The following is a 23223-nucleotide window of genomic DNA, read 5'->3' as shown; positions in this document are numbered from 1 at the left end:
ACTTAACTCACCAAAGCATGGGCGCTTTGGGGACTGTTGCATCATGGGTAGTCATTCTGAAAAAATAAAATTAATTCAAGTTCTGAGAAAGCTAGAAGCATACATCTGACCAAAATATCTAAAGTTTGAAGATCCAAGGTCAGATAAGGAGCATGGCACAGCCCTAATTAATGTATTACTTTTTGAGCCTTGCCAGTACTATAAATACAATATTCAACCATGTTCGCATGAACCTTTATTAAAGAAAATAAATCTACATCTAAATTATGCCCTCCCCTTGTGGCCACAAACTTTACATTAACAGACAACTATGGAGTTTGATCGTGTGTTTCGAACAAATCAATGCATGCTTTTAGTCCACAAGATGTATTAAAAGATATTAATATATGTATGCTCCGTTGTATGATAGTTTGATTTGTCTTTCGTAGGTCCAAGTTTATCGTCACGAGTACGAAAATGACGCCTAGTTGGACCTTTTTTTTTTTTTGGTCCAAAGGGAACGTCGAGCGCACGATGACTTTGAATCCATTGCAAACGTCTCGCACGTCGCTTTTATCGCACTCTTTTTGGTGCTGACTACGTCGCTTCATCGGGGCACACGTATGACATATAAATATGTGCGTGTAAACCTTCAACTGGACAAAAACGTCTGCGCGTCTGCAGAGAGTGACCGTATCATTATTAATATTAACATTGTTTTTTTTTTTTTTTTTAGTGCTGGATCGGTGAAAAGAAAACGGCGATATGTCAGACACGATTGAGCAAGTGTAAGTTAAGACGCTAAAACATGCTCAGCTTTGATGTGTTGGAACAAAAATGGCTGGTTTTAATTCACTTATGAAATATGGCAAAGGTAGTGCAGTGTAACACTTTATAAGGTATGACATTTAATGAAACGGTTTGTATTTTTGAGGGTTCATTTTAGCGCAAGACTACTATGCTGTGCTTCATTCAATTCAAAATGTTACTACACCTCAAAAGTAGGCGTTAGCCTTTAATAAGCATTCTAATGACAAAAACAAACGTGTTACAATTAGAATTTAAATGCACAAACAATTAATAAAATCATCTGCCTTTTGTTTTTTACCTTGAACAGCCTAAGATGAAGTGATTTCTAGGCTGTTAGTTTCTTGAAGAAAACTTATTTTCATTCAGTATAATGTACAATACAAGTATGTTTTCTCTAGAATGCAAATCTCCCAGGAAGGGCCCACAAATTATCATTTTGAGGCCAGGCGAGTACATGTCATTATTCTTTCATCTTAAAGGCCAATATCGCAATACTGAGTACTCAATGCAGGTAGTAGAGCTTTGTCCTGCATACTGCTAAATAAAAAATAAAAGCTTAAATATGGCTGCCATTGTATGAAGGAAGGCTCTTAAAAACGGGCATCAGGTTTGGGTGCAGACCTCCAACCGCTGGCATTGGATTTGAATTGGAGCTCTGCCTGTTATTGGTCAACACACGCAAGCCTGTTCATCTGATCCATGAAGAGTCACTCATTGATCCATAAAATCTTTATTGATCAGTTGGCCTTTCTCAAAGCACTAATTGCTTTGTAATTTGGCCAAGTGAAAGCACTGAAGTAAAATGGCTTCTGGTAAGAGAAGATTCCTTAGCAATTACTGTTAATTTGCATCCTTTTTTTTTCTTTGTTTATTTTTAAATAACAACCTAAGTCTGATTCTGAAATGAAGCTGCCTAATTATGCATACTTTGATAGAGGTTGAAAGCTCAAAATTGCCCATAATTGTTAATGTGGGTCGAACGGTGTATGTGCCCTGCGGTTGGCTTGCAAACAGTTCAGGGTGTACCCTGCCTCCTGCCTGAAGATAGCTGGAATGAGCTCTAGTGTTGCCTCGACACTCGTGAGGATAAGTGGCTCAGAAAATGGATGGATATGGGGTGATGATGCCTTGCCCTAATTTATACAAGTGCACAATCTGATGCTTATCCCAAGAAACAGTTTAAGTACACTTAAAAAAATAAACAATGCCTTCACAAGAAATCTGTATACACACACACATTTGTATATATACTTTATATATATACTAGTGCTGCTCAAATAGTGTGTGGGGGATCGCTTTGCGATGGCGGGGGTGACAGAATTAACATGATTTGCCATACTATAAGCGTATTTGCATATCCACTGCAGTAGGTGGCAGTGGTGCACTTGTTGCTCTTAAGTAATTGCTCTATAGCGTAGTAGTGTGTAATGGAGTACGTACGAGCGCTTAAACCTGGACAACTCCATCGAGAAAAATTGAACAGGGATGAAAAATGTTTACAGTTTAAACAAGTTAGTTGTTTTGTTGTTTTCCATTTTAGAGGAACTGATGCACTTTACATTCTGTTAGAAACATTTCAAAATTGATCTACATCTCATTTGTACTTTCATCAATGTTTATAAGTATTACATTAGATTATCCCCAATTTTGTATCACGGTGTACTCGTGGGGCTGGGTGCTGGGATGGGTAAAAATGTTTTTTTTTCCCTGGGTGTCACAACAGAAAAGAATTTAGAAGCATTGATATGAATGTGTATTTCACATCACTTTCAGATCATAAGATGAATGAGACAAAAGTTTAGAATTGTAGCCTGTGTTACAATTCAGGACGGAGCACCTTAAAGGCACCTACTTTTAGTTGAACAAAAGTATTGGAACAGACATTATTAAGTGAACATAAAAACGTGAATAACATTTCACATTTGGTGGCATAACCATTATTTGCAATAACGACATCAAGCCTGTCACTCGTTGACATCACCAGACTATTGCTTTCTTTTTTTGAAATGCTATTCCAGGCTTTTACTGCTGTCTTAGTTCTTGGAGGTTTCTTTTACTTCAAGGGGTAAAATTCACGCTCTGTTGGGTTCAGGTCCAGTGATTGACTTGACCTTCCATTTTTTCCTCTGTTATGTTTGCAGTGTGTTGTGTCATTACATGACATTTACGTCCACCATGCATCACAGATGAACCTGTGTGTTTTGGATCAAAAGCAGATCCTTTTTCCCTCCACCTAGCTTGGTCTTTCCACCATGTGGATAAAAGTTAATCTTGGTCTCATTAGTCTTGCCCCACCTAGTTTGGTCTTTCCACCACGTGGATAAAAGTTAATCTTGGTCTCATTAGTCTTTAAACTTGTTCCAAAACTTTCTTTGCTCATCTATACTACTTAGCAAAACCAATCTGGCCTCCCGATTCCTCCTACTGATTAGTGGTCTGCATCTTGTGGTATCCATCTATAATTTTTCTCATTTCAAAGTTGTCTTTGAACAGTGGATTGTGATGCGTTCACCCCTACCCTGTGCAGGTTGGTTGTGATTTTATTGACTGCTGTCTTTCGGCGTATCTTCACAATTCTCAAGCATGTTTTTGTCAAGTGCTGTGGATACACTTGGTCGACCTGTTAGATGTCGCTGTTGACAGCTTTTTTTTTTTCAAATTGTTGTATTGGCTATGTCCAATCTTTGTTGTGCAGTTGCTGTGATCGATTTTCCCTCACCTCATCTTGAATGTTTTTCTTTTCTACCATACACAGCTTTCTGGTCTTAATGTTTGCTTAATAGCTTAAGCAATGAATCTAAAATCAGAAAGGTCCGGGAAAGATCAGTGGATTTAAACAAAAGGTGATTTGTCCTACACATCTAGATGTAAATACCATGAAGTAAAAGCTGGAATTTTAAACTTTCATCTCATTCATTTTTTTGACCTGCAACGTAAATGTCTTCACAACAAAAACAAAGGTATTGACCTTGCCATTCCAATACTTCCGGAAAGGTCAATAACTAGCTCACAGACACACAGGGGAACCTCGATCAAATAAACCCTGATATAACGGCCCTTGGATTAAATTGATCATTGATACTGAATAATGTGTTCAAAATATTTTGCATTTGTTATTTAAAATGCCATTGACAAAGGTCTGATTTGGAACTAGAAGAACACCACTTGCAACTCACATATGATGAGTACAGTTTAACAAAGATGCCATAACCGAGCACATCAGCATGCTAAGTTTGGATAGGATTTGAAATGTTCATAAAACATTCTTTCGTATAAACGTAGCCCACAATTAACTGGCAACCAGTGTACCATGCTTCTCGCCTGTATATAACTGGGATAGGCCCCAGCATGCACGCGACCCTAGTGAGGATAGTGCTTTAGGCTGGGTGATACTGTCAAATTCTGTTCTATTCAGATTCTACCGTGTGTCAGTGTACCTAAGGTTGTGTGTCACAATCCTCTTTAGAGATTCTGGTGTAAATCTCAAATTTACCACATTAGTTACCATATTTTCTCCTCTGCTAGCATGGTTTTGATCTGTAATCTTCCAAATGTAGAATGTATTTATAAATGTTTGTTTAGCTGTCAAAAAATGGCCAGCCTTCAGCTCAAGGGGCTGACAGCAGAGGACGAATTCCCAGATCTCAGTCAACACAACAACCACATGGCCAAGTTCTTAAACATGGACATGTACAAGACTCTGAGGGAGCGAACCACCCCCAACGGCTTTACTATAGACCGTGTCATCCAGACAGGGGTGGATAATCCAGGTAAAAACGATGTGCCACTCCTGTCACTTGAAAATACTGGGTACTTTTGGAAACGTTTGTTCTCTATGTGATGTCGCTGTGATGTTGTATGTTTGATGTATATAGGTCACCCCTTTATTATGACGGTGGGCTGTGTGGCTGGGGATGAGGAGTCATATGAGGTCTTCAAAGAGCTGCTTGACCTTGTCATTGAGGACAGACATGGAGGGTACAAACCGACAGACATGCATAAGACTGACCTCAACCCAGACAACCTCATGGTAAAGGATCACATCAACGAACAAAGGTGTTTTAGTTTTATCACAAATACCTGTTGCTTAAAGGGGGGCGATGACCTCGACCCGGAATATGTTCTGAGCTCCCGAGTTCGAACTGGCCGCAGTGTCCGCGGCTTCTGCCTGCCGCCACTCTGCAGAAGAGGCGAGAGACGTGCAGTGGAGATGCTCTCCATCGAAGGTAAAGAAAAAAGTTCTAGGTCAGCATTAAGTTGGAATGATTGAAACCTATATAGCAAAATGTGATCTTTTGTGAAGTCCTGGGTTCACTCACTGGAGACCTGCAGGGGAAATACTATTCCTTGAGAGACCTGTCAGAAGCTGAGCAGCAGCAGATGATTGACGATCACCTGCTGTTTGACAAGCCAGTGTCTCCTCTCCTGCTGGCCTCAAGAATGGCCCGTGACTGGCCCGATGCCAGAGGAATCTGGTGAGATGCTTTTATGTCCAGGAAACTGAATGATCCAGAAAGATGGTCACCTTGATATGTATTGTTTTCAAGGCATAACGACAACAAGACATTTTTAGTGTGGGTGAATGAGGAGGACCATCTACGAGTGATCTCCATGCAGAAGGGTGGAAACTTGAAGGAAGTGTTTACTCGTTTCTGCAAAGGGCTCACAGAGGTTTGTGAAATGCTTAAATTTGTCTTTGTTATTGTATATTTAATGTGATAATCTGCTTTGTCCTTAGATTGAATCTTTGTTCAAGAACAAAGGTTTTTCTTTCATGTGGAATGAGCACCTCGGCTACATCCTGACTTGCCCATCCAACCTGGGCACCGGTCTTCGCGCTGGTGTGCACGTGAAGCTACCAAATATGAGCCAACACCCTGAGTTCGAAGAGGTCCTAAAAAGGCTGAGACTGCAGAAACGTGGAACTGGTATGTGTATGTTTCTTGTCGCTTGAAACCAACTGGTACGGTCATGAATTTTAGGCTAAAGGTCTGTGAAATTGGTCCAATAGGTGGAGTGGACACTGATGCTGTGGATGGAGTCTTTGACATCTCAAATTCTGACAGACTGGGCTTTTCTGAGGTGGAGCTGGTGCAAATGGTTGTCGATGGTGTCAAGTTGCTGGTGGAGATGGAAAAGAAACTGGAGGCAGGAGAGACCATCGAGGAGCTGATGCCTGCCCAGAAGTAGAACGACCCTGCCTCAAAATCCTTTAGAATGTGATTAAATGACTGCCCACCCGTGTGCATTGTCATCATTTCTTTTTGTTCATGAATGTGTATTAAAACCTTTCAGCATAGAGTTTGCATGTTCCTTCTTGTCATGTGCAACTATCATTGTCATTAGAAGAACCAGAAGAGTTAACATGGGCTAGAATGAAAACAAAACTTTATTAAAGTGGATTCCTCATCTGGCGTTTTAGAAGTGCAAAGAGTTAACACGGGCTAGAATGAAAACACAACTTTATTTAAAGTGGATTTCTAATCTGGCGTTTTAGAAGTGCAGTAGGAGCCAAGGAACTTTATTAAAGTGGATATTAAAACCTTTCAGAATAGTTTGCATTTCCTTGTCATGTGCAACTATCATTGTCATTAGAAGAACCAGAAGAGTTAAAACGGGCTAGAAAACACAAAACCAAGTGGATTCCTAATCTGGCGTTTTAGAAGTGCAGTATGAGCCAAGGAACTTTTATTAAAGTGGATTCCTAATGTGGCGTTTTAGAAGTGAAGTATGAGCCAAGGATTGCCCAAGACGGACATAGCAGAGTTTAGAGCAGAAAAATAGCACATCATGTGGCAATTGCAGCATTCCTTGTATTTAGCTTTGAAATATCCAGAGTTGACAATTTGGAAATTCAATGACTAGCCTTTGTGCTTCTCCCTCAACAGTAAAGTTAGCTTTGAAGGAGATCCACAGGAGTTGACAACAGTAAAGTCGCACTGAAGATGTCAGCCATATAGTGGATATAAAAAGAAATGAGATGGTCATTTGAGGGGTGTATTTTTTTACATCCATGGTATTTCTACCATGCTTCAATAAGAATGCAGCCAAGATGGTAATATTTCCAAATATGCAGATGGAAAAATCATAAGCCAATTTGCCTGTTGATGGAAAGAAAGCATGATTTTTACGTACATACAGTACATCCTGTACACAGGCCAAATACAAGTCCACAGTGAGTGCCATTAGTACTCCCCGAGGAGGTTCTGAGCCTTGACTTTGCTGAGGGTTTTCTGAATTAGTGGTCACCAGTGCTAATCCTTTTGACTGGTGGGCTGGAATGGTAGACAGACTGCAGGCAGAAGACTGCAGGCAGATTCAACGGACCCACAAGGCCAATAATGTTTCTGAGTGAGATTGGTCGTAATGACATCTGTGCAGAGATCTGCACAATGGCTTTTATCCACTCCAAAAGGATCTGGCTCGCCATGAGAGTTCAGGGACCAATAGAACGATTCTGTGTATTTTCTCTGAATGTCTCACAGCCGAGTTAAAAGTCCGATTTTTCTGTACATTGCCGTTGAACATTTTATTTTCTGCACAAGTAGACAAGTCACAGGCCCTTTGAGTTTACCTAGTGTGTGAAATAACCAAGATGCACATTGTATTTATAAGCGACATTATTAGGTGACAATTTGTAGAATACTCAGACTTCACCAATACAGTGACATGCTTTTATAGTTTATATTGAGTTTTACTTTCTCATACTTCTCCACATTGCTTTGTTTTATTTGGGCCATTTTATTCATTTTGCTATTATTTTACTATTGTATCATTTTTTTCTTGCAATGAGTGACACACTCGTTTTTCTTTCCGGAGTCATTCAAGTATTCCAATTCTGATGAGAATCCGCAACCCCAACGCAAAAAAAAAAAAAATAAACAAACTAACAGGACCATTTACTGAACTCTGAATGTTTGGGTGCTGCTTTGGCAGATACAATCAGGGTTGAGAGAATTACTTTAAAAATGTATTCTGGTACAATTACTAATTACCTGTTAAAGATTGTCGTCAGTAACGTAATCAAGTTCCACAATATTAAGGTAACTCACTCCAACACCAAAAATGACTGAAAATTGTATTCAATATTGAGGATATGTAGATAGATAGCAAGATACATATTTTTTGTCTTGTTCTATAAATATTACATTTGAATGTTTTTGGAAGGTGGGAGGAACATGGAGCATCCGAGACTCAAATCCAAAGCCTCTGAAGCGTGCTAACATCTTTTATACCATGCTGCTTAGCTTCATAACAAAGTTTATAAAACCATCCATGTGACTCAGTGTGAGTGAAATAGTCTTACTAAATGTATAGAAGTTTAACCCCTGACCTCACTGACACGCGCACGCACGCCTCCCACCTTATTTTACAATGCACTTCTAACTCTGGACAAAAAGTTGGGGCTCAAAATCAACAAACAGCCTGATTACTTTTTTACAGTAACTGTTTTGGAACCTTTTGTTTTGTTTTTGTATTCTGATTCTGTATTCCCATTAGATATATTCTGTTATACCCCGAACCAAGTTACATATTCGACATGGCATTTTCCACCAAAGTTGTGTATGAATTTGTGGTTCTGAGGAGACTACAGTACTGTTTTGGATATGTCACCTGGACTACATTAAAATCTGTGCACTAAAGAGCTACAAAATTAAGGGAAAGTTGCCCAACTTTTGAGCCTTCGAGAATCAAGTATATGTATGCATCATGCCAAAACTGTACTGGACGTACTTTATTGTCAGTATGAAATATTTTTTTAAAAAGATGTCCCTGTACTGTCAATTAAAGAACATTTATTCATGAAATTTAAAAACTCACTAAAGACCAAACTTAAAATTTGGGACATCAATTCCAGAACAGTAATGCAGGACAACTGAGACTTCCTAACACTTGGCCATGAACTACGTTGAAGTTAGTGAGGTTGAGAGTGATTATCAAAGTGTGGTACAATACTTCGGCTCCATCCATCCATTATCTAAGCCAGACAAGGGTCGCGGGAAAGTTGGACCCTATCCCAGCTAGCTTCGGCGAAAGGCGGACTACACCCTGAACTGGTCACCAGTCAGTTGCTGGGCAGATATCGACACCATCACTGAGCGGGAAAGGCCTGAGTACTTTGGCTCCTCCGAGTGATACGATATAGATTCATTGACCAAGTCAGTTAAGTTAGGTGTAACGTGTACGCTCAGTACGTTTTCTTTCAAACATTTACTTACGTGAAGATTGTTTAACGTTAATGTGCAATCCATTTTTGTTTAATCTTTTCTTTTTCCATCACACTGCCATCGTAGCCATTTTAGATTAGGTGTCACGACAACCTTTTTTTAATTGAGGGATAGCTCTTAGGTCCTGATAAATGCAAAGGGCTGCTGGTTTAAAACACAATTATGAAATTTAAAAAAATAAGGTCAAATTACCTTTATCTATATGTTATTATTGTGCGATTAGCTGGCAACCAGTTCAGGGTGTACCCTCCGTCCTGCCCGATAACAGCTGGAACTGGCTCCAGTGCTGGCGTGACCCTCGTGATGATAAGCAGCTCAGAAAATAGATGGACGGATTGTCAAATTACCTTTATATGTTATTCTAGATATAAACAATTATATTTGTCTACGCAGCACAATGGAGCAGCTGGAAAACGTTGACCTCACAGTTCTGAGGTGCCAGGTTCAATTCTGGCCTCGCTTTTGTGGTTTGCATGTTCTCCCCATGCCTGCGTGGGTTTTCTCTGGGCACTTCGGTTTCCTCCCACATCCCAAAAACATGCAACATTAATTGGACACTCTAAATTGCCCCTACGTGTCTGTCTCCATGTGTCCTGCAATTGGCTGGCAACCAGTTCAGGGTGTAGCCCGCCTCCTGCCTGTTGACTACTGGGATAGGCTCCAGCACTCCCCACAACCCTTGTGAGTATAGGCGGCTAAGAAAATGGATGGATGGATATTTGTCTATATATAGGCACAAATCATATCAAAGATTCCTCACAATTATCAATAATTTACCAAGGTATGAAACAGATACAAAACAAAACAAGTAATATCCACCACTTCTATAAAGAAGAAATTGGTCTTTTTGCGTACACTACTCAAATATTATACTCGGAACATAGCCTTGCGATTTAATTGAGGGGACACTGGTCCACAATCTTGCTTCAAGTAACCCTGAAACTGCCCTGCGATTGTGGAAAATATGTATTCATTTGTTTAGGCTTTATAACTTTGCATGAAAGACAGTTGCGTTGTGTAAATAGCTCCTCAAAAAAAAAAAAATTTAAAAAAATTCCAACAAAAAAGTGTCAAAGAAAAATGTGTAAGCACACTTTGTGACTACACTTTTCTCATATGACTTCGTCAGGAAGACAAAAAGGTAGGTAGAAGACAAAGTCTCGAGATGCTTCAAGAGATACTCGAGCGCAGAGCTTTGCACTGACATTCTCTCTGACCTGATTTGAAGAAGCCCAAGTTGTGAAGCAAAGTTTCAAAATAACACAGTCCACTTTTGTTGGGTGGAGGAAAATATCTGTGCCCTTTGTGCTCTGTTCATTTGGTCATTTCTTGTTAGTTACACACTTAACCGCAGTGGCAAATAAAGTGTACACGAGAAATATTGATTTGTTTGTCCTTCCAAATCTTACTGTGCTTGTTTTCATTACATTTTAGTCAATATTGTGTATCAATGACAACTTCCTCTGGAAAAGTAGTTTTATTGCAAATAAACCCTGACTGAGTGACAGGAGACCCCCGCCCCCCACTGCAGGATTATCAGTGCTTTTTAACCATGATTTGAGATTGTTTGTATATTACAATACTGTATATGTGTATGGATTTTAGAGAAATTAATTACATCTAGCATCACGTGCGCTTTAATGCTAGCCTATGTGTCATTACAAGCTGAAAACTTGCCTATATGCTGTTTTTGTACTTTTCTACAACACCAACAAGAGTATCCAGTATGCTGTCCATTAACGAGGCTGAAAGTGGTGGAAGCTTCCCGCCCTGAAGATTAAAAAAAACATACTCTCCACTACATCCCACGTGATTGCATATCCTGCATCGCTGCTGCTGTGCAACAGAGAAACTGTGACCTCGTGTTGGGATTGGAGGATCCACAAAAAAAAAAAAAAAGACTCAGCTGTACTAGTCTGTATTGAAACACAAAATTCTGAATATTTTGAGAGGCTGCTGGTATTATTAATAGCGCCATTCACTGCCTCCACCCACACATTTCAACGGCAAAGACTCTCCACACTTTGATTTTTAAAAAGAATGTTTTTCAAGTGTCCAACATTTTCCATTTCACACTGATTAGCTCAATCGAACACACTTTGCAATGCACTTGAAAGAATTTCATCCTTATTTCATCCTCAATATTGCTTTTTAAATCATTTATTATAAACATGTCCATTTTGTGCAACATTCTTTGTAAACTCCCATTTGTTGGTATCTTCTGCTGGTGGTGGATTTTCTTCCAGTCTTTGCTCCAAATCTTGTTGATTCTCAACAGCTCTTGGCGTATGAGGCCTTCCAGATCTTGGGAGATCACAAACTGCACCCTGCTCCTGAAAAGGGCTAACTATTCGTTGAATCGTGTTTTTGCTCAGGGCATCTCTGATATTGAAACGTCAATGGTAATGAAGCTGTTTCCGAAATTGATTCATGGGACTCAAAGTACCACTCACTCTACAATGAGGGTCCTTTATCTGCATGTGGCGATGTTGAGGTCTAAATGCTCTGAAAATCTTTCGTTAGATTCTTGGTTTGCCATCAGGGATCACGTTTGTTAAGATTCTATTCACACAGCAGATGGTGGAACATTATGCTTTCGGAGTTGTATTTCATTGTTTGAATAAAGCAATTTATACAAGACTTTAGGGACAGGATACACTCTAGACCAGTGTCACTGAACCTTTATAAAGCCAAAGTACTTATTTTACACAAGGATAATCTCATGGCACACCGCCAAACAGAAAGTCTGAATACTGAAACACTGGAGATGTCATCTCAATTTATTCACAAATCTATTCAATCTGTTTGAAAGCAGGCCTGATTAATTAATTGAATACTGCTAATTACTCGCAGAAAGCCTTTATGTATCGTGCTGTACAAATACAAAGAATTGGTGGCTACACATTTACTTTACTGTCTTTACTTTACTGTCTGCTGTCTAACACAAGAGCATTTATTTGAAGAGTGTTGATTTAGAAAAAAATAAATAATAGAAATTAAGACAAGAAAACTGTCAAATGTGAAAAGGTTTTTACGAAATGTGTTTATTTTTCAACCTCACAAATATCCCCTTCTAGCCAGTCAGGTACGTCATCTTCAAGCTGTGCATTACTTGAACCATAAAAGAACCAAACATGTCCTGGCTGGCTTCATGGCTTCATTTTTAAAGAGACACCAAGTTGATTTTGACAAATTAAAAGAATAAGAAGCAAAATAACAACCATTGATTTGGACTCACTCAAACTTGGATTTGAGTGCCAAAACTACCACTGAGTAAGTAGATAATGCTGTTGCATGTTTCTTCTGGAATCATAATTACATTTAGACAAATCTGACAAAACCATTGTTTGTGATCAAGCGTCAATTTTAAGTCCCTGAATTAAATTGCACGTAATCTACAAAAGTCACACATTTACAACTACACGTGACAAAAAAGGAGATAGAAGGAAAAATGAACGGCTCAAATTGAAATTGTTTATTCACTCACTATTTTATTAAATATGTCAATACAGTATCAAACCTCACTCAAACGCATTCATCAAACATACAGTACATTCAAATTAATTAACGAATAAAGATCTCTAGGTTAGAGGGCACAGTCAAATAAATGCTAATTGTCACAAATGAATTTTATCGGAGGGTACAAATGGCAGCTTAGTCGCCAACACTTATTTCAATGGAAATATTCAGTGGAGTGTAAATGAGGATATACAGCACAAACAAATTTATCATCCATATTGTAATGAACAGTATGTTTCTTTCATATTCATGCCATAGAAGGATGGTCTGCACTTTTGTTCTGGGATCTAAAGCTATTGCACATTTAGCGTGGAATTTGATCACTCGCCTTAACTGATGAGTCAGACCCCTGTTTGGCTCTAACCACCACTTTGTTTCAATTGCACGGGGGGGGCTGACCATCGAAAGAACCCCGCCGAAGATCTTATAGCTTCACTTGTAGCCCACACACCATAATTAAATCCTGCGGTAGTCTTTTACAGAACAGTGGCTCAGTGGCACATGCACAATGGATGACTTGCCCTCCGTAAATTTCGACTGATAACTGTAATCAAAATGGATACTACTCAATTCAACTTCAGTTCTTAAGGATGATTGCGTTTGCCCTCTCCAGCTGCTCGAATGAAATGGCAACTGGAACTGCCTCATGCACTCACATCTAACATATTGGTGCTTTCAAATGAAATACATGCTTCTCCAAAGTCTACCGTTATCCTTGAACAAAGAAGACAAAAACTGATAGTTAAACCCCCCCCCCCCAAAAAAAAAAAAACACACACACACCCACTGTATGAAAAATGCAGTCGGTGAGTTGCTCGCTGGACCAGCCGATCAACCCCTGTGCGTCTAAACCACTCGCTGCAATTGAAAAACTGCGACCCCTGGTGTGTTCTTATTGAGATGGAATATTTTGAGGCACTGCATTGAGAACTGTACTTTAGTACTGTACAATATGGCGCGATTGTCAAGGGAAAAGCAGTTAGTGGAAGTCTGGTCTATCTATACTATCATAATACATAGAAGTGAGCAAGAAATAAAGATATTTCAGAAGCTGTACGTTCTGTTTATTGACGTCACGTTTGCACTTATCGCAACAAACCTTTGCTTTCTCATCCCCAAATATACAAATGAATTTATATTAAAACTATTATTGTAAAACACAATATTTATGATGTATTATGACAGATTGGCACCACCGGCAAATTGGAATCAGGTGGATGATTCATCTATGCAGAAAAAACATTTTTGTTGAGAAAGCTTTTGTGCACTTGCTGCCAGAGACTCTCTAAGCGACGTGATTTTGTCCACAGGTTATAAATATTGTTAAGTATTATTTTAAAACACAACACACATTCTGTATAATACTTAAGTGGTGCAGGTTGGCAATGGCAGTGACCAGTTGCCCCTTGCTTCAAATTGGAAATGTATCTTCTGGTTGTGACAGCTAACATGGCATATTTGATTGGCCTTTACATCTGCCATATTTACTCGCAATTCACATTTCTCACCAGTGGCTGGCGATTGGTCACTAATAATTAATTGCTGCACCCTACGAGACAGTGCAATCATTTTCAGTCGCATCACTCAGTGTGTGGTGAGCCTTTTGGCACACTATACTAAGAGATGAGACCGACCTTGAGTACACGAGCATGTATACTGGATGATCTGCCAAGTTAGAATATTAATTTTCCCATTTAGAATGGTTATATTTCCCCGTCCAACTATGGGGTTAAAACGACTATTTTTGTTCTCCAGCATATTCCGATCAGGACCAAAGGTTGTATGCCACAACAAAATGCACCAGTCAATCATTGCATTAAGTAATTTATAAAATGCTGAAAAGACAGTTGATTTGATAAGCTACTTCGCTACTACGAATGTTCTAAGGCTTAAAATTAATTTCACAGTAACTCAAGAGAAAATTAGTTTTTTGACATCAAGTGCCTCAATTATTTGTAAAACATGACAGCCATGTGCCAGAGGTTGTTACTAGCAATTAACGCATCCCACACCAGACACACACAATAGATTACAGTGTTCATATTCCATCCGATAAACATGGTTTGATTGAAGAAATGAATGTCTGAGAGTGCAATCAGATTAGAAGTAGTGCAATGTTTTAGATCTTATTAAATCACGCAAACAAATTCAAGGAATGAAAAGCTAATTGAATAAAGTGCATTAATTCTGTCTCCTAAACAATTAGCTTGATTTAAAGTATAAAACCATTGCTTTTAGGTATCAAATGCCAAATAAAGCCATGCAGATAATCAATGATTTTAAAATGTTGGACTAGATAATTGCTTAAAATCGAGAGATTCCACTTTTTATTGTACCTTCGGTGAAAGGTCCATTTCTCAACAGTTTTCATCAACCAAGCAGGAACCGTTGATGCCACGATAGGTAACGCGACTCGGACGAACAAGCACACCGTGGGCCGGACGGCACGTGAAGTAGCGGCGGCCGTGTACAGAACCATCGTTCTTTCCTTTGGGGCTGCGGAGCTCCAGACCCAGCCAAAGGCCCGGAGCAAAGTCTGTTGTGCCAATGTAACGGATGGAGGCCATTTCGTTGGCACTGTTCAACAGCACCTGCATACCCTCATGGAGGCGGACCTGCTTATCAGAACTGTAGACGGTGCCAGTGGTACTCCTGGGAATGCTGCTACTACTGCCTCCGCTCAATGTGCTCCAGTGGCGACGATTGGGGTTGGAATGACTCCTTCGGTTTTTGTTAGTTTTTCATGGACATGACAAGAGGAAGCAAGGGGTGGGGGGAAATCAAAGATGAGGAAACAAGCATGATCAATGTAAAGTTAATGAAAGATTAACAGAAGCAACAATTGTTAGAATACCCAAGGTTGTGAAATAGTGAAAAGCAACCAACATTCTCAGCAAAAATATGCCACAAAAGTTAGCTAAAACCTGGGGGGGCGGGGGGGTCACCAAAAGATGTGCAGTTTGTGAACACCAAAAGTTGGTGTGCCAAAAAATTCTGGTTTCCATCAGAGCACCATGAGGATGGTGAAACCAGAAATATATATAATCCCCCAGACTTCCCTCCTCCAAGCCACTTCATCCAGCTCTTGTGGGGGGATCCCAGGGCATTCCCAGGCTAGCCAAGAGATGTAGTATCTCCATGTCCTGGGTCTTCCCTGAGGTCTCCTTCCAGTGAGACATGCCCAGAGCACCTCACCAGGGCGGCGTCCAGGAGGGATTCCAATTATATGTCCCAGTCACCTCATCTGACTCCTCTTAATGAGCAGAAACCAGAGATCAACCATCTGCTCAGAATGGATTATGTTGGACGTTTTACACTACCACTGTTTTTAACAGCATTGTAATTCAATCCCTTGTTTGACTATAAAATATTAATATCTGCTGATGAACACACACTGCTTTTCATCCGTCTGAATTTCTCTGTGGCTGAGAATAATGGGTATTATCTGAAAAGATGTACAAGTATTGCACATAAAACTAGACATACCTGTTCACAGGGTTTCTTCTGGTTGTCTCCTTAGGTGGAGCAATGGCAGATGATGTGCTGAAACTGCGACGAATTACCCCTGCATGACAATCACAAGAATCAACTGTGTGTATTCTACAAAAAGACAAATGCAGAGACATATTCGAAAAAAGGGCTGCAATATGGGAGCCATCTCACCACTGATTGATGGATGATTAAGATGTGACGAGGAGAGCTCTGAGAGGCAATCAACAGATCCGTGGATCCTGGGGTCGTGCAAAATAACCAGATTACTAAAATTGCTTCAGACTATTGCTCGCTCTGACACAAGCAAAAAGTGCTGTGACATGAATTTCCCCACAGCGAGAGCAATAAAGGATTATCTTATCTCCCTACAGCAAGAGAAGTGTTGTTTGTTTTCCTAATGGCGTGTTGTAGCTGCTGTCAGGAGAAGAAAAGGGAGGTTCAAACATGTTACTCCGTGGAGAGAAACTGAGATTCTCCCTTTGACGGAAAAGGATGTTTGTGTTTGAAACAAAAAAGAAGTACAGGCCTCTGGGTTAATTAGAGGGAAAAGCGAACAGAAAAAAAGAGATAGCAAGCACAAAGGTTTTTACTCGCCCAAAGCAGGCCCTATTTCAAAAAAGGTGTAAATAGTAGATTAAAAGAAACAATGAAAGGAGAGTAATGAAGGCAAAAAGGAGAAACGTTTCTTGAAATTCCTTGAGGGTCTACATAGAGTTGTCGTGGCAGAGCAAAATCAGCCCGAGCTTGATTTTAAAATATAACCAGCAATTTTGCTTTTAAATGATAAAGAACAATAAATTATTGTGACTATATATTGAAAAGGACTCCAGGCTCTCCATAAATAGCTACCTTAACACTTGGTTTGCCCTTTGAGTCATTGCTGCCTCTTGAGGTAACTGATCTAAAAAGTTTACGGTGATAAAATGTTTCATTAAATTATGGAAATGCAAACTCATTCACTAGGTCACGTTGGTGTGCACTTTTCAAGCCAAGATCACAGATTATGATCAGCAAAAGTGGCACACACTCCATAGAGTAGATTGCATAAGATTACATAAATTGCACAGAATAGCATTGAATACTATCGCAACAAATGCAGGCTGCAGTTTGTACTAATGCATTAACACAAATCTACTGTTTAACAGAATACAAAATAATATTCCGTCAATCCATGATCTGAGATGTTGATCCTCACAAGAGTCGCGGGCGTGCTGAAGCCCATCCCAGCTATCGGGCACAAATAATATTGATAAGCATAAATAAGACAGACTACATAGATCAATGCATGTCAGGATATCACACATTTCACCCCTTGCCACGGGCCAGTATGTAAGTACAAAAAGCAAAAGTATACAAAATATTACAAATATGTCAAATGTTTTAACTTGTAACCAACCTGAGAAACCATAACCAAAGGTATCAAAGTGGTTTTAGGTAATTCATCCATCCATCTTCTACCGCTTATCTGAGGTCGAGTCACCGGGGTAGTAGTTTTAGCAGGGATGCCAAGACTTCCCCCTCCCCAGTCACTTCATCCAGCTTGTATGGGGGGATCCTGGGGCATTCTCAGGCTAGCCAAGAGATGTAGTATCTCCATCTCCATGTCCTGGGTCTTCCTTGGGGTCTCGTTCCGGTGAGATGTGCCCAGAACACCTCAACAGGAAGGTGTCTGGGAGGTATCCGTATCAGACGCTCCAGCTACCTAATCTGGCACCTCTTAATACGAAGGAATGGCTCTATTCTAAACTCCTTCCAGATGACCAAGCTTCTCACCTTATCTCTAAGGGAGAGCCAGAACTCCCTGAATTTATTTCAGCCGCTTGTAACAGGTATCTTGTTCTTTCGGTCATGGCCCAAAGTTCGTGATCATAGGTGAGGGGAGGAACATAAATCAACCGGTAAATAGAGAGGTTCACCTTTCGACTTAGCCCCTTCTTTACCACAGCAGTCTGATACAAAGTCTGCATGAATGCAGACGTTGCACCAATTCGCTTGTCGATCTTGCGTTGCATTCATTCTTCACTTGTGAACAAGATCCCAAGATACTTGAACTCCTTCACTTAGGGTACGATCTCATCCCCGACTTGGACAACACGCCACACTTTTCCACTGAGGACCATGGTGTCACCACAGCGTGTCATCTTTTTCCATTTAAGCCCATCTCGTGCAGGATAGGTTCAAATTCCAGCCCTGCTTGTGTGAAGTTTGCATGTTCTCCCCGTGCCTGCGTGGGTTTTTCCAGGAACTCCGGTTTCCTCCCACATCTCAAAATCATGCATTAATTGTTATTGTGAGTGCAACTGTTGGTTGTCTCTAGGTGCCCTGCGATTGCCTGTCAACCAATCCAGGGTATGCTCTGCGTCCTGGCTTAAGATAGCTGGTATAGGCTCCAGCACCCCTGTGACCCCTGTTTAGGATAAGTGGCTCAGAAAATGGATTGATGGATGAGTGGATGGACATATATGTATTTTATATATACTGTGTGTGTGTGTGTGTATATATATATATATATATATATATGTATATATATATATATATATTTTATTATTTGTATTTTTTTTTAACAATGCAATGTGAAATGGGAAAATTCTGGTCTGCCCTTTACTGACAGCACAATTTGCATAGGTTCGCAAAACGTTACAACCCAGTTATTTTAATATTCGTTAATAAATCACAAATGCAGATAAAGCCACATACTGCATAGGAAATGATAAAATGGTTTGGTAAAAAGGATTCAACTTTTACATGAATGTTTTACCACCAAGGATCTCAACACTGAGTTTAAGATAGTTAACATGCAGACACTCACAAAACAAACCATGACAATATTGAATTTGCAATGACAGTGATGTAAATTCAGTTAATTAGTGACTCAAGCATACTTCACACAATGAGACAAACAGACAAAAGCTAATGTTGGCCCAGAATGTGTGATTACCTAAGGAAGAGAAACACCATTGGAATTATTTAATTTCTTGCTTCACATACAAAAGTGATCAATAATTGCTCCCAGTAGCAGTAAGTGATTCAGAATCACTGAAGTAACTGACCTTGATTAATTTAATGAGTGTGAGTGTTTTCTAGGAGAAATATAACCTCACCATAAATTAAATGCATAATAACATAAAACCCTTTGAGGACCTTAGGTCCTTAGAGGGTTTTCTGTTTAAAAAAGAAAAAAATGACAAGAGCTTGATGTACAAAATGGATGCTTGCTCATATACAGTGCTGTGAAAAAAATATTGTGCCTCTAATCAAATTCTTTTATTTTTTTTAATTTTCCCCACTTTGTTTAAGCTCAAATGTTAAAGTGCCACAGGCACCAAAATATAAATTTAAAAATATGTGTTGTTATCAAAACTACATACAATATTAATCACTTTGATGATAATACGAGTCAGAAAAAGTGAGCTGGGAGCATTATATTAAAGTGCAAAGCTGCAAAAGTATGACTCAACATCGCAGTGGCACACATATTGTCTGTGACGTCATGTCCAGACACCACATTGGATCCCTCGCAATGCAAATGGCAGATGGACGAGAGCGCTTTTAGGATTTTTCTGATGCCCGAACCACCCACCTATAGGTCGGGGGAAACGGCGCCCCTTGCCACCGCTAACGGCGCCCCGTGCCGCCACTAACGGTGCCCCGCACGCATCGACACATTCTGAGAGAAGGACTCCATTACGTCATCGGACGCAGATTTCTAGAATGTTTTTTAAGGATGAGGATGGCTGTCGACAGAGCTTTTTATTAATACTGCTGCTGACGGGCAAAGCTCTTGTCCTTTGCGCCTGCGCATTCCATTTTTCGGGACGAACCGGGTCTTTTGGAAACGTGTGAACAGTGAATCCATCCTCCCAAGTGTTCGAGCAGAATCCAGCAATACAACGAGCCGGCATTTTGGCTAAGACGCAGAAAAAACAGCCAATTTCTCATCGGCACAACAGGTACAAACACACGACCCAGCCACTGTAGGTATCTGCAAAAAAACTTCACTTCCTGGTTCTTATTTAACACAAAACCCTTGAGAGACTTTTCATGGCGGGAGAAAAAAATAGATACACGGCAACATTCTGACGTGCTGTGAACAAACGGATGAGCCATTACGGCTGATTTTTTTTTGGTAAACAACATACCAAATTTTATGTTTTAGGTGTCAGTGGCACTTTTAGTACGAGACAAACATAACACAACTGAACATTAAATTCTGCTTTTAAAATGGAGATTTAATTTATTAAAGGGAAAAAAATATTCAGTTCCTTGTCCTGGAAAAAGTAATGGTCATCCTAAGCAGCAACAACAGAAATCAAATTTTATTGTTACTGGGATTGAGTCTTCCAGATCTCTGTGGAAATATTTTGGCCCATTCTTCCTTGCGTAATTGTTTGATTTGAGCAAAAATGGAGGGTTTGTTTGTGTGTTTGGTATTTTTGTGTTATCTTGCTGCGGAACCAATTTGAGCTTCAGTTTGAGATGACAAACCGATGACTAAAGATAGTCCTTCAGGATTTTCCGTTAAAGTTATCAAAATTTATGGTTCCATCAATCCCAGCAAGTTATCCAGGTCCAAAAGGAGAAACACATCCCAAGACCACCACACTCCTAACCATGTTTAACAATTGGTATATTCTTTTTCTGAAATGCTGTCCTACATTTACACAAGATGAAACACACAACTTCAAAAAACCTCAACCTTCAACTCGTCAGTCCAGATAACATTCTCCCAAAAGTATGAGAATATAAAGAATGAACCATTCACATGTTGTTTTGCAAAAGTAAGATCAGCTTTTGTTTTTTGGGGGGTCTGCAGAGTTTTTCACCTTGGAACTCTGCCATGGATGCCACTTTTATCGAGTGTGTTCCTTATTGTTATTTATCTGAACTGAGGCAAAAGAGGCCTGCAGTTCTTTAGAAGTTGTCCTGAGTTCATTTGTGGCCTCCTGTATGAGTTGGTGAAATCATGGTGTGCACAATCAGAGTGTATTTGTGTAAGCATCCAATAGATATTGAATTTAGGGCAGTGAAACAGAGTACAACTTCTATTACTGGCAGATGCACATATTTCAAAATGCTGATAACATATGCAATGTGCAGCGGTACCTCTACTTATGAAATGAATTTGTTTCAGAAGTCATTTCATTACGTGAATTTTTTGTAAGTACTTTTACTTACTTACTTACTTTTTGTAAGCTTTTTACATTAAAATCCCTTTCAAGCCCCCCACACAAAAGATGCATTCAAAGTGCATAATATAAAGAATAATGAAAATTATTTCCATTTACCTTTGGCGTTGTGTGACTGCAAAGAGAAGGATGAGTGACAAGCGTGGGGAAGAGGAGGAGGTAAACGTTTGACAGCCGAGAGAAAATATACGTAGAAATTGACGCACACATGCACAAAACTTAATTCTACTAAAGTTTCTTGGTGCCCATGGTGAAGATAGAAATAAAATTGGGAAAAAAACCACAACTGAAAAACTCACAAAAAAGTTGTAATTTACCAATGTACACTAGCGTGTGATTCAGTGACATGTGTCCAAGGGAAATGAAAAGCATTATGGGTAATGATTGATGTCCCTCCTAGCCAACGGGATGACAGAAAGACCCTACAGTGATAGCCAATGGGAGTGCAGCTCTATCGCCTATCCAGCGCCTATTTTTACCTTTCGTATCCTGAATTTTCCTTTGTAACTAGTATATTATTTTTCCGAGGTGTTTTGTAACCTGAATTTTTCATTACTAGAGACATTCATAAGTAGAGGTACCACGGTAATTCTAATCGGTCAACATGACTGAATTACCTTAGATATGATTTTGCTTTTAGTAACAACACCTGGTTCTCTTATCAATGATTTAAACATTGCAACCACAACCCATACTTAAAGGTGAGGTTTGCCACTGCTGGCTCAATGGTTGCCACATAAAATGCAGAAGTCATGGCGAGAGAAGGCCTTGGGCGTCTCGACTCACACCTCGAACTCCTGTTAATCAGAAGCACAGAGGCGACTTTTTGCCACACAGGGCAATATCATGATGTCAACACGAGCACAAATGACAGTCAATGGAACTCATTAGAAGGAAATGTATTGACAAACCCAACCTAAGGCTATTCTGTAGTTAGAAATTGTTAAATCCAAATGTAACGTTGTGGATAGAACTCACCGTTGAACATGAGATGGAGGAGCAAAGACTCCGTGTCTTGCGGGGCAGTTAAAGTACCTCACTCCCCCCACAGATCCATCATTTTTCCCACTGGGTGTGTCCAGTGCGATGCCCAACCAGTGGCCTAGAAGGAGAGACAAACTGTAAAGTGGATTATTAACCAGACTCACTCAATTTACTTACTTCTTTTTCTTTTCTTTTTTTGTCTGACAAAGGATACATTTTTCACTTAGGAACACTTCCCAAAGCAATCATATAATCAAATAAAAATGATATAAATGGAAACCTAAATAGTGCTGGAGCCTATTCCAGATGTCATCGATCAGGAAGCAGGGTACACCCTGAACTAGTAGCCAGCCAATCACATGGCACACAGAGGCAGACAATAGACCCAGTCACAATCACACCTAGGGGCAATTTAGCGTGTCCAATTAATGTTGCATGTTTTTGGGATGTGGGAGGAAATCGGAGTGCCTGGAGACATCCCACGCAGATACAGGGAAAACATGCAAACTCCTCAGAAGCGGGGCCTGGAAATGAACCCCGGTGCTCAGAACTGTGAGGCCAACGCTCTACAGCTGTGCCTCTGTGCTGCCCTAACAAAAATATATTTATTGTTTTTCAATTAATATGACTTATTGGTGTTGTTCATGAATCATCGGTGACTCAAGTTGGTCCTGTAATCTGGCCAAAAAACATTTGGATTTAATGCGTATAAACTCTGAGCATTTACATAGCTGTAACCCCCCCCCCTCACCCCACCCCAACAAGCCTCTCTGCAGGAGTAGGTGTCCATCAGCCTCGCCTGCAGGGGTGCATGGATATTCATTGCCACACCACAACAGAAGCCAAAAAGGAGCAGAATGAATGGTAGAAATTTGATCCTACACAGCGTGGCATATGACGAGACTTGCGGGGGCTAGTGCAACAGAAAGGAGGGAGCTGGTTCCAGTTGAGCATTACGTTAGTGAGGCACAAAACCAACAGAAATACTCCCTTTGGAAACAGTAAGGCGGGGATCCTGTTTTTTT

General features: G+C 40.0%; 2 protein-coding genes across 7 annotated transcripts in view; one reads left to right on the top strand and one right to left on the bottom strand.

Annotated features, from left to right (window-relative positions):
* Positions 1-510: 510 nt before the first annotated feature.
* Positions 511-6090, top strand: LOC133513323 (creatine kinase, testis isozyme-like). Of its 3 annotated transcripts, none has more exons than XM_061843988.1 (8): positions 511-617; positions 716-767; positions 4372-4559; positions 4665-5015; positions 5093-5264; positions 5337-5460; positions 5528-5717; positions 5801-6090. In XM_061843988.1, the coding sequence occupies exons 2-8, from the start codon at positions 745-747 to the stop codon at positions 5977-5979; spliced, it is 1227 nt and encodes a 408-aa protein (XP_061699972.1). In that variant the 5' UTR covers positions 511-617; positions 716-744; the 3' UTR covers positions 5980-6090. The 3 variants fall into 3 exon arrangements, with proteins under 3 accessions (XP_061699972.1, XP_061699973.1, XP_061699971.1); XM_061843989.1 differs by lacking the exon at positions 511-617 and having other exon boundaries at positions 624-767; positions 4665-4819; positions 4883-5015; XM_061843987.1 differs by lacking the exon at positions 511-617 and having other exon boundaries at positions 624-767.
* Positions 6091-12157: 6067 nt separating this feature from the next.
* The window catches only part of LOC133513383 (CAP-Gly domain-containing linker protein 4-like), a 54752-nt gene continuing 43686 nt past the window's right edge, over positions 12158-23223 (bottom strand). The window contains exons 12-15 of one of the 4 annotated variants that reach the window (XM_061844127.1): positions 22193-22316; positions 16200-16267; positions 16023-16101; positions 12158-15257 (exon numbers count right to left, since the gene is read on the bottom strand). In XM_061844127.1, coding sequence (XP_061700111.1) covers positions 14894-15257; positions 16023-16101; positions 16200-16267; positions 22193-22316 — 635 coding nt within the window. In that variant the 3' untranslated portion in view covers positions 12158-14893. The other 3 variants (XM_061844128.1, XM_061844129.1, XM_061844130.1) reach the window with 3 other exon arrangements.

This window comes from Syngnathoides biaculeatus, chromosome 15 (assembly GCF_019802595.1).
Source record: "Syngnathoides biaculeatus isolate LvHL_M chromosome 15, ASM1980259v1, whole genome shotgun sequence".
Classification (NCBI taxonomy): Eukaryota; Metazoa; Chordata; class Actinopteri; order Syngnathiformes; family Syngnathidae; genus Syngnathoides; species Syngnathoides biaculeatus.
The sequence above is the reverse complement of the archived record's forward strand: the minus strand, read 5'-3'. Positions and strand labels throughout refer to the sequence as shown.